At 35.8% G+C, this 12,377-nt stretch overlaps 1 protein-coding gene across 4 annotated transcripts in view; it reads right to left on the bottom strand.

Annotated features, from left to right (window-relative positions):
• Positions 1-5,240: 5,240 nt before the first annotated feature.
• Positions 5,241-12,377, bottom strand: part of Dg (Dystroglycan) — a 115,617-nt gene continuing 108,480 nt past the window's right edge. For all 4 annotated transcript variants that reach the window (XM_067776997.1, XM_067776996.1, XM_067776995.1 and 1 more), the window contains 6 exons: positions 11,482-11,855; positions 11,210-11,409; positions 10,075-11,031; positions 9,804-9,998; positions 7,887-8,048; positions 5,241-7,817 (listed from right to left, as the gene is read on the bottom strand). In XM_067776997.1, the coding sequence (XP_067633098.1) occupies positions 7,693-7,817; positions 7,887-8,048; positions 9,804-9,998; positions 10,075-11,031; positions 11,210-11,409; positions 11,482-11,855 (2,013 nt within the window). In that variant the 3' untranslated portion in view covers positions 5,241-7,692. The remainder of the gene's footprint in view (positions 7,818-7,886; positions 8,049-9,803; positions 9,999-10,074; positions 11,032-11,209; positions 11,410-11,481; positions 11,856-12,377) is intronic.

Below are 12,377 nucleotides of genomic sequence, written 5' to 3'. Positions count from 1 at the left end.
AATAAATTTTAAGCTCGGCTCGGATGTTTTTAAAAATATTTCTGAGATATGTCGTGTTATATACGGACTTTGAAAAAAAAAATGAGAAAGAGGTTTCTTTAAACGTATTCTGAGATAGGATGTTTTCGAGCTGGCCAAGAAATAAATTTTTAATTATTTATTATATTTATCCGTCCTGTAGATAACCCCCCAGAAAAGTAAAAATTTAAATTTAAAGTAACAAACAATAAAATTATATAATTACAGCTACACAATACAAAGGGTTAATTGAACATAACAACCATGCAGCGAATACTGGAGACAGTTACACGAAGCCAAAGTTTCCTCCTACAGATTTATTGACTACCTCCAAACTGGTGTTAGTTGGATTCAGAGAGGGCCAGTTAGTAACCACACTTTTTCCAACAACGCTTAACTCGGAGCTATATAAATCTAAATATATTACTCAAAGGCAGCGACTTTTTTAGAACCACCAACGAATGAACCATTTAAGAACGCGTTCAACGAATCTGCAAAGGGGACAATTGTCATTCCTAGGGCATTACAATGCTAGAAGTGTCAAGCGAAAGCACTGCGAGAGGACAGAATAAGCACAAGTAATGTCTCTTAATGCGATAGTTCTGCGATTCATTCTTTAAATTGAATCTAAGAGTTTAAGTGTGGCCTAAATTATAGAGCGTTTGCGCCCTTTACTCCGATTAACCTTACATTTTAAGTAGTAAGTACATTTTTTTAAATTTCGTATATCGAGTCGGAAATGTCTAAGTTTTTGCACGATTTATTGAAATCGTGACATATGCCACGAAACGGTTCCTACAATTCAAAGTTCGATTTACTATTCAAATTGTAATTCAAATTAGTGCCATTATAATGACATTACATTATTCTGACTGAAGCGACTCTGGGGAGCGATAGGCATAACAAGTTTAGGTCCAATAATGAACAGAAGGAACAGCACTGTGCCTAGTTGAACGCCGGAAGTAACAATGATAAAATGAGGTTACAACAATTATTAAATATAACTGTTTGTGATGTATGTATATTGGCGGCCACTGTGGTGTGACGGTAGCGTGCTCCGCCTACCACACCGTATGCCCTGGGCTCACACCCCGGGCAAAGCAACATCAAAATTTTAGAAATAAGGTTTTTCAATTAGAAGACAGGGGGTCGCCCCTCGGCAGTGTTTGGCAAGCGCTCCGGGTGTATTTCTGCCATGAAAAGTTCTCAGTGAAAACTCATCTGCCTTGCAGATGCCGTTCGGAGTCGGCATAAAACATGTAGGTCCCGTCCGGCCGATTTGTAGGGAAAATCAAGAGGAGCACGGCGCAAATTGGAAGAGAAGCTCAGCCTTAGATCTCTTCGGAGGTTATCGCGCCTTACATTTATTTTTTATTTATACTGGAACGATTTTCCGCCTTCCCTTGTCAAATTTGGTTTTGAGACAAACCGGAGAACCAAAAATAAATAATGAAAAGGAAAATAATAGCTGGACGACTATGACATATACTGGAAAAGCAACATATAAATTTCTTTAAAAAATACAACATTAACGCAGCATTCAAAACATCGAACAATCTAGGGCGAAAACTAATAACTAGCACTAACTCAGAGGATCCGTTTAGTGCCACGGCGTATACAAGCTTACCTGCGGATGCCAAAATAGTTACATAGGACAAGCAGGACGGCAAATAAGAACGAGGTTCGGAGAGCATATTAGAGATTACAACAAAAAAATACGGAATCCAAACATTATACCAGAGTCTAACTTCGCGAATCAAGTGGTCGAGAATGAATGTTCCCCAGCAAACAACAATAAAACAATTAAGGTTCTTCACATACAAGAAAAAGGCCGACGTCTCAACGTACTCGAAAACATGAAAATCTACAAACAGAAAACATTCGACGGTAGAATAATAAATGAACAGATAAACACAATTTCTGACACAATATTCGAGCCTTTATAACTTGTTTACAAGAAACAAAGTAATCACATAGGTACAACAGACAAACACACAAGAACAAATAAACCCAAAACAATTAACGCACCAAAACAACAAACTCACAAAGAAGGTCAAAAAACTAAAATTACGGATTTTTACCTGCCTCAGTCAGCCACACAAATTGGTCAGTAGAAACCACCCTCGGTTCTGAATGAACACACAGCACATACACATAACTAAATATACACAAGCATCAATTCTGACAATACCTGCCCATGTACCTACGAACTATACATACGGGACAAACGACAACAACAGATCAGAACGAAAATCGACACTGATGATGGCACAACGCCGAAACCGGCTTGTCCCAAAACAAAATTTGACAAGGGATGACGGAAAATCGTTCCAATATACATCAGTTATCCACTCTGTCGGAATATCAACAAAACAAAATAACTGTTTGTGTTCTTTCATTTAGATGAGAAGCCCAAGACCGAAATAAAGGTGGAAGGCCTAATTGATCGAGTTTGGATAAAAGTATGAAAAGAGAGACTTTATCAAATCAATTCCTCTATAATTTGTAACACAACTCCCTATTTTTATAGAGTGGAATTATAAAAAACCTTCCAGTCCTTAGGAAACATATTTTTCTTCAAAAAGGCGTTAAAAAAAATAGGCATGTCCGATATCTGTACGCATCGGGAGCTCATACAAGTGAAAAGTCTTTCTATTCCTCTATTGTTATACCTACCTATCAAATAAGAGCTGGCAGGGAGAATGGCTTACGCGAATACCCAGAGAATGGAAGAAATTTTTGTTTTTTGCTCGCAGCTAATTAGCTAAAGTGCCATTAAGGGCCCAGTTGTGCTTTAAACAAACTTTACTTTTAAATGTGTCTACAGAAAATCAGGCTATATATTAAACTATTTTCTAAAATCCAATTAATACTGAAAATATGACCAGCTCATTTCCAAAAAAGTTTGAAAATACTGTTGAGCAAATGATTTAAGTAATCGAACATCGAATTAAAAGGTATTTAGGTGTTGAGCACAGTTTTAGCACATTTGACGGAATTCGATCAGATCCGCCAGAATAGGAAACTTTGAAATGTTCTAGATGTCAAAGAAAATCCTCAGCATTAATATAAGAAAACGTCGCTGAATTCAGTGAAGGCAATCTAAATGAAAAAAAGCAATTAAATTTTACCGAATCGTCAAACATATTATCAATTACGGAATCGTCATTAGAAATTAGGTCGCTATACTTCATTATACATTGTTTATTTTGGAATTAAAGAAGTTGTAAAAAGACCTTGGGTTACAAAAATTGTATTCCTTACCCTATTAATATACTCTTTATAAACAAAATATAAAATATATGCAATGCGCAATAGCCTCCGAAGAGATTTAAGGCCGAGCTTCTCTTCCAGTTTGCGCCGTGCTTTTTTTTAATTTTTCTTTCAAACTGGCGGTACGGGACCTATGTATGTACATGTTTTACGCCGACTGCGGACGGCATCTGCAAGGAAAATGAGTTTTAACTGCGAAGCTTTTCAGCAGGCAGATTACACTCGGAGCATTTGCCAACTCACTGCCGAGGGGCTAACCCGCTTAGAATTTTTTTCTAATTGAAAAAACTTGTTTGTACATTTTTGATATTTCTTTGCCCGAGACTTAAACCCAGGATTTTTGGTGTGGTAGGCGGAGCACGCTACCATCGCATCGCGGCGGTCGGTCGGCAACTTTTGTTTAACGTGTTGTACTTGTGACGCAGAATAAGTAGCATCAACCGCATAGACAGACCTTGTTTCGTATAGTTTGTATCGCGTGAGCTCTTTTGTGCTCCAGGAAGTTGATGATGTTTCCAATTAATTTCCAAGATACCGCCGATTATAAGGATTAAATAACTCCTATAAATAAATTCGTAATTTGATAAAGAAAAACTTCTCTTTGGATGGCCAATCTCATCTAAAATGTATCTTTTTAAATTTAATATTTATCCCTGATCGTTATGCGAAAGGAATTTGATTTGGACTTGACACAAAATGTAGAAGAGTTGGTAGCTTTCGAATAGGATTTCATTTCGCATCGCGATTCAGAGTAAGGCTCGTGATGTAACTTGATTCGGGTAAAATAGACTTGTCAAAATTTGATTGGTTGAAAAGCGAAATACGTCTTAATAATTTCAAAACGACGACAGAAATACATATGTTGGAATCAATCCAAATAGAAAGACCTCCAGGCAACATGAGCTAAAATGAAAACAATATAGGAAACGTTAATGATTTATAGAAGTCCAGAAAGGGCCAAACCGTCATGTATCGGTATTTGATGTCCATATCAAATGGACTAAGACAATGGGACGTAGACTTTTCAATTAAAAGACTAATAATTGAGGGCATGTATGTACCTGGAATTTCCAGACTCTTCAACGAGAAGCTACAGACCGCCTGATTGACGGATTTGTGAAATAGAAGACTGGCGCCTATGCTCCAAAGGCTGATACGACCGACATGAACGCCGGGGCAAGAAAATAGTAATTGATCCTACAGTCGGCAAATTCAGCCTCCACAGTATAGAATCTCCCAACAGGTTAAGGGTAAATTGACTTCGCCGCTGCTCGAAATTAGTCATCTGCAGTAACAGGTTCTGCTGAAAAAAAAATTACCAGGCTACCTGGCCTTTTCCGGTTTGTCTCAAAAGATCTAGAGACCAGCCGTTTTCGACACAGATAAGGCACCAGTGTCCTGGAAGTATCACGCCAAAAATTCCAAATATAGACTCGAACCATTACCTTGTGGCAGCCAAGATACGCACGTACCTCTGTGCAGCAAAGAAAGTACATGCAGTGACCCAAGGAAAGTTTGCCACCGAGAAGTCACTCACAAACGACACCGATACATTACTCGGCATGAGATGTAGCAATGTAGCGAAGCACTGGCAGCTCATTTCTCACTAGCTTCGTACCACCGCTGCGAAAGCATTCCTATTTTGTCTGTAAGTTTTTGACGCAAACCGAAATGAACAGTATCATGGCCTACGTCGAGAGAAAACAAAAGCGGCGGGCCTTGGAGTATGCAAGAGAAAACTTCAAGAAAAATCAATTGTAATTACAAGGAGTGTGCAACTCGTGCGCAAAGTAAAATAATATTTGAATGATTTTGAGTTGAGAGAATATTTTACTATTGTTCTTTGTTTTAGCGGCAAAAACATTCCCCGAAATAGGAAAGTACATGAAGTTTTTCCCATCATTAGAAAACAAAAATTCAATGCTTTAGTAGAAATAAAAATTTCAATGTGATTTTATCTTTGGCATTTTTTATTTATAACCTTCGATTTTTTATGTTATATAATATTATGCAATCTTATTGAAGGATTACTTTCGAGATGTATGTTAAACTAGGAAAACACCAAAAATTCAATTGTTTTCTATTCAGCTTAAATTTATAGACATTTTGATTGTTCGTAATGTATAAAATATATGTAACGTATATGTATATAAATATAAATTTAAGGGGTAATATAAATAAAATAAAGATGTATACATAATAATTAATTTTCAAATTTAACAGCAGACTAAATATGTATGTATTTTTGTTGAATGTATGTGTGTTTATTGCAAATATGAAACATTATGGCAGTATATTAACATTTTTATGAGCTTTGTATAAAATTTTTCTTAAAAAAATGTAAACGACAGACAAAAAGAAGTTACTAGGCATGTTCCAGTTTTAATAAAAAAAATATAATCGATTTTAACAGCCATATTCTGACTCGCATTGATTGAAAATTGTTATAGTAAAATTATAACTGCTAAAATTTAAGCTATAACAATTGTCAGCCACTGATAGGCCGAATACTAGCAATCGTGTTAAAATTTCTCAATTATTTCCAATTCATTTGTTGAAGGTTACTCGAATTGAAAAAATACAAGAATTAACTTGATTTGGGAAAACCAGAACAGCTATTCAAACCAAATTCGAGATATTTTGTCGAGTTCGATAACCGGAATATGGCTATATTTTGTGACCGGATCTATCGAAATATTTTGTTTTTTTTTTTTCGATTCGTTTGGACTTAAAAATAAGTTTTTTATCGTGGCATCGAACCTTAGTCAACCTATTTAAAGTATTTAGTATAAAATAGTTTTAATACATATCGCACCCTAAACTAAAAACAGTCACTACTCAAAAATATTTGACGTATATCACTGAGGGAAAAAACGTGTGTATTAATTTTTTCCCTCAGGGATATTCACCTTCCTTCAACTTATAAACTCATTGCTGTTTTTGTATGAGGTTTAGTTGTTTTTGCGATATTCAGAATCATCCAAGACAAAACTGGTCTGCATCTGAGTTGTGGCATTTTGTTGGTTAATGGTACCAAATTTATTTTATCCAGCTGCATACAGACGCGCTACAGCTAAATTATGTAATATAAATAAAAGTTTGTATATATTTAAACAAAAAAATTGTAACCTAATTTGAATAACACTACTTAAAGTAGTAAAGTATGATTCTCATTTATGCATTTTATATGCTTACAAATCTTTTTCTATTTACTTACTATTTTTCATTTCACTTATCAATTACAAATATGCCAAATGTATCGATTTTATATTAACTACAACATACGCGAGTAGTTCAAATTTATAAAAATATAAAATACGTGTTGTGAAATTAGCTTCTATTGTGTTTAGCCCAACATTTTAAAGTATTGCCGCTCGATGAAGGCAAACTTAAGTAGTCATTGTTATTGTACAAAATGTATAAACGGATATGATAGAAATTGCCTTTGAACGCACATTTTTATTATTCTACATATGAGTTATTGTTATTTATAATTTTGTAACATGTTTGCTTCTTCATTGAAAACCCTAAAATATTTAGTGCATACACAAATATGTATGAATTCATATTTATATGATTGTGACTCGTTTTCATTTCGATTATAATACAACATCTTTTCTCATGGTTCTTATATTTTTGTTTTCTTGATTTCTGATGTGGGGCATTAAAAAAGATTTTCGCTAAAAAACTGAATATTTTACAAAAAAAAAATGCAAAAAATAAGGAACATATTTTTTTAATCATTGGTAGATTTGATATTATCTGATGGCTTAAAATAGTTTCATATGGACATAGTGACATTCGAAAACCTTTCTAATCGTCTTACAAAACTTTTGTTTTTGCTTATCAAACAAAACTTTCGATCTCAGTTTTATTTAGCGATAAAAAGTACTAAATGAAGTCAGCCAAATACCAAAATTTATAATTTTTTTTTATCTTCGAATCAAATATTTTCTTTTAAATCTCATTATATGGAGAAAAAATGTTGCATATTGATTGTTTAATGAATACAATTATTTTGTTCATAAGTTCGTAACAGACGATTGGTCAGATGATCATTTGACTATATCTACTTATGGATGTATATAATATATAAGTTCAATACAACTCATGATGTAACTAAGTAATACATATTTGCTCGGTTTAAAATTTATCATTTGTAGTTTTGTCTCTTTTTTCTATGCTATTTATTTAAGTATTAAATTATTATTTACTTTTAGTTTGTTCTTATACAACATTATTCCATAACTTAAAAAACGTATAAGTATTATAGTGAATTACATAAGTAGTAATGTTTTCAAGTATTTTTGAAGTATAGATGCCACAGTAAAATTAAATTTCTCAAGCATCTTAATTCGCTTTCCTTTTCAAATAATTTAACACGTATTTGACTTTATTTTTTTATGGTGAAACGTATGGTGGGGGTTTTCGATATGATGGCGTGGCTGGTGATTTCCCTCGCGCCTCACGCCCTCCTCCCACTACGACGGCTGGCGGTGGCACATACTCATCTACATCATTATCACCTGCAATTAAAAGAGAATAACCAATGACATTAGCACGTTATTATAAAATGTAGGTATACTTTTTTGTACCGTTCATGTTCGACGTATTGTAAGAAGGTGGCAATAGCGGTGGCTTTTCATCCTTTAAAATGATTGGACTTTTGTTACCGATTTCAGGCTTTTCATCTAACTCATCTTGGAAAATGACGGGTATGTTCTTCTTTCGAAAAGATCGACGTTCCTCTTCGTCACCTAGAAGCAAAAGCATGCATAAGCCAAATAGTTTAAGTAACATTATGCGACATATTATGATTATGTACTATAAACATTATAAATGTGAAAGTTTGGATGTCTGATGTCCAGATGTTTGTCCTTGGGACTGAACAAGTTTTGATGAAATTTCGATAATCGCGAAATGTAACCTTTTAATTACTTATAAAACTTTATTGTATTCTGGTATATTTTAGAACAAACTTGGGATTATTTCGGAATCGTTTTTGCGACAAGTTTGTGAGCATTTCGCAATAGTCCCACATCATTTCTAAAATCTGACTATTTGGAGATTGCTTCGGAATTTTGTTCGAGATCAGAACGGAACGGTTTTGCGAATGTTTTTGGCATTATTTTGCACCGTTTCGGAATTGTGTTCGGGCTCATTTTGGAACTACTTCGGGATTGCTCTCAAAATCATTTCGGGACTATTTCGCTGCTATTTCGAGACTATTTTCGGGGACAATTTCGGTTTAATTTTTGATTTAATTTCGGGTTTTTCGACATTATTTCGCGATAGTTTCGGTAGTGTGTTCGAGCTCATTATGGAACCATTTCGGAATTGTTTTTGAGACTATTTCGAAACTATTTTGGGATTGTTTTCGCTATCATTACCATGTACGAAGGAATTTCCAGTTTTTTTTTGGCCTATCCGGATTGTTTTAAGAATCATATCGAAACTATTTCAGCAAGATTTTCCGAATGTATTCGAGATAATTTCAGGTATATTTTGAGGTCGAATTCAGTGCGATCTGGATGTTTTAGGTCTATATCTGGATAATTTTGGAATTGTTTTCCGATTTATTAGAAATTATTTCGAACAACTTGTGCATTATTTCCGGAATATCTCATTATTGTGTTGGTACTGTTTGTTTTATCATTTTTGCCTTTTGCGAGATCGTTTAAGGACTGTTTTGCAATTATTTTAAGCAAAGATGTTGTTGTTGTAGCGATAAGGACACTCCCCGAAGGTCTTGGGGAGTGTTATCGATGTTGATGGTCCTTCGCTGGATGCAGATCCGGTACGTTCCGGTACCAAGCCCGACCATCTCGGGAACGATTTGTTATTACCACATGCGACCTTCTATGCCATTCCGCCCTCCCACCCCCTAGATACATCCAGTTCGGGGTCGCCAGAGCCTCGGTTGTTAATGTAACAGGATTCGCTACGGAATGTGATGGCGGTCACCGTGGTGTGATGGTAGCGTGCGCCGCCTACCACACCGTGTGCCCTGGGTTCACACTCCGGACAAAGCAAGATCAAAATTTTAGAAATAAGATTTTTCAATTAGAAGAAAAATTTTCTAAGCGCGGTCGCCCCTCGGCAGTGTTTGGCAAGCGCTCCGAGTGTATTTCTGCCATGAAAAGCTCTCAGTGAAAACTCATCTGCCTTGCAGATGCCGTTCGGAATCGGCATAAAACATGTAGGTTCCGTCCGGCCAATTTGTAGGGGAAATCAAGACGAGCAAGACGCAAATTGGAAGAGAAGCTCGGCCTTAGATCTCTTCGGAGGCTTACATTTATTTTTATTTTATATATTGCGCTGGCAACCTGAAAGGGTTGCGCTACACAACCCCTTGAATCTATTTGGTATTTTAGTCGCCTCTTACGACAGGCATACCTACCGCGGGTATATTCTAACCACCTAACCCGCTGGGGTTAAGCAAAGCACCGTATCGGGTTATATCGTTAAAATTTCTTCAGCGAATAAAAATTCAGAAATAGTATTTTACTGACCTAATTCCATTTTACCACTCTTGCGGCGACGACGATGCAAACAGCAGGCAATCAGTAAAGCGATAGTTATCATACTAACAATAATTACTGCTGGCAATATAATTGTGTACAGGTACTGCTCACTGAAGCTAGATTTAAGAGTGGGGTCGTCGGTCTTCGTGGGTGCATAGTCACGATGTATAATATCAGTTTGAGCTAAAAAAAAAAATAATATAATTTAAGTATTTTTAAGTCACACCATTTTCATTAAAAAACAAAAATTTTAACTTACGATGACACAAGCCTAACGGTAATGCTTGCACATTGGTTACATTTAATTCAGGCCCAAGCATTCTTTTCACATGATCACGTACCATATGATCCTTGATTAAGTATACACTACGCACTGCCTCAATTTCCTCTTCAGGACAACGATTATGTGTTTTATACAAACTAGTATTATAGAAATTTACAATTGTACTGTCTGAATCATGATGTGTCGTCACCGAACGTATTTGAACATATTGTGTTGTTGTGTCGCCAAAGAGCTGTGAAATGCGTTCCACAAATTTGCGCTGTAAATCGGCATTAAATTGCTCATGTCGTATGGCCAGGTACGCTTTAAAGTAAACGCTAAATTCTTTTTTAGGTGCATGATTAACCACCACAACCAAAGCATCTGTTGCACTTAGTCCGCCAGCATCTTGTGCTACTAATAGATATTCCTCTGAGCCAGCATCACCACTCTTGGGTATGCCATAAAATTCTTGATTCTTCGAATCAAATTGTAACCAATGTCGTGGATTCAATTCCTTGTGTTCTTTTGTTTTGAGTGTTAAAGTTAGATGCTCATTGTCATTTGGATCATAGAATGTATCGCTTGGAACTTTAAAAACAAGTAAATGTCCAACAGTAGCATTAACACGATCAACTTGATTGCGTGGCAGGGGTGGCACATTTGTTGATATATGTGTAGTTGGCTTCGGTTTTGTAATATGTGACTTCTGACAGGCGCCAATCAATTGGCCAGTTATTGATTTGACACTCAAAGTAGGATAAACCAAATCACTCAGACGACTAGCATCTAACCGTTTAACCAACTTGTTTAGTTCGTACTCCGGACACTCGCTGGTGGGAAAAGTTTCATTGAAATATACAAAGGTGGCCGTATTCGAATCTTGTGGCATTAGACGGATTTCACGCACAACAATCCAGTTGGTATTTTCATCACCTAGTGTCGAGGCAACATCTAAAATACAAAAACGATATATAATATATTTAAATTATTTTATGACCGGGCCCTTATTCTGTATTGCGATGTGAAAGGAAAAGCGATTGGAAATCTGTCAAATCGCATACATATTTTTGCCAAAGATATTCAAATAGCGATAGAGAGTAATGATCCTGCTTAACCGTTAACTACTTACCTCGCATTAATTTTAGCTGCCAATCAATGTTGTTTATATTTTTTTCGTTTATCTTTACAGTGATGCTTATCTCATGATTTACAGTTCGCACACCACGATGCTGCTGTACAGCTACTTCCAGTGTCTCCGTGACTGAGTCGTTACCTGAATCTGTAGCCGACAAACGATATTGCCACTTCGATACAGAATCATCCAATGGTCTAAAAATAGGTGAAGTAGAAATTCCATTCGACTATTAACGGGAACAATTACAAAAAAATGCTAGCACTTACAGGCCGTATAGGACATGCGTTTCTGGATTGAATTGTAGCCATGATGATGCCTTCAATTCTCGACCATCTTTGTCTGTCAAATCTAAACGCAAATTTGTAAGATCCTCTGCATCATAAAATGTATCCTGCGGCACCGAGTATGAGAATGCCTTGCCCGATGTCATAGCAAACTTCTGCAAGCGCGCGCGTATCATTGGCGCCGTATTCTCGACTTTGGGTTCAATATAATCTGTAGACCCATATGTGGATGCTGTACTTTCGCTGTTCGATATTGTAGGTGTAGTGGCCGTGTCGGAAGTGGATGTTGATGGTGCTTGTTGTGCAACAGTTGAAGAAGAGCCATAAACATCCAAAGCTTGTGGTGTTGTAAAGGACTAGAATTTTGATTGCGGATAAAATTGAAGATGATTATAAAGTTAAGTGAGTAATGTACAGAGCTGTAAAAGATTGGAATCACACTAGATTACAGTTAAAACTACAATAGACAATCACTTCAGAGTAATTAATTGCAGCCACCTGTTTTTAATCACTCATTCTCAATAATTCGCCTTTTTTCGTATACCTTAGTTTTATAAGGTGACACAATATTAACGATATATCAGCAGCCATCCGCGTGCCTTCTATTTGGAGTTGTGCGTTTAATTAACTACTTCAATTTTTTATTAATCACATTTGAAATTACTCGATTAATCGTGTAGTCCTACTCTTCGATTAATCAAAAAAAGATGTTTCGTCAAGTAATCCGCATTAAGGTTAATCAAAAAACTAATTAATGACGTAATCATCTTTGTGATTAATGACATCTTGCATGAAATAGTTCATCGGATTTATTGGAACTTTCGCGATCGGCTTTCGCTTGTTAAATATATGTGTACGTTTTTTTTTTTTATTTTTAC

The sequence above is a fragment of the Eurosta solidaginis genome, chromosome 3 (genome assembly GCF_040869045.1).
Source record: "Eurosta solidaginis isolate ZX-2024a chromosome 3, ASM4086904v1, whole genome shotgun sequence".
NCBI classification, from domain to species: domain Eukaryota; kingdom Metazoa; phylum Arthropoda; class Insecta; order Diptera; family Tephritidae; genus Eurosta; species Eurosta solidaginis.
Note: the sequence above shows the minus strand (reverse complement) of the source record. Positions and strands in the feature narration are given on the sequence as shown.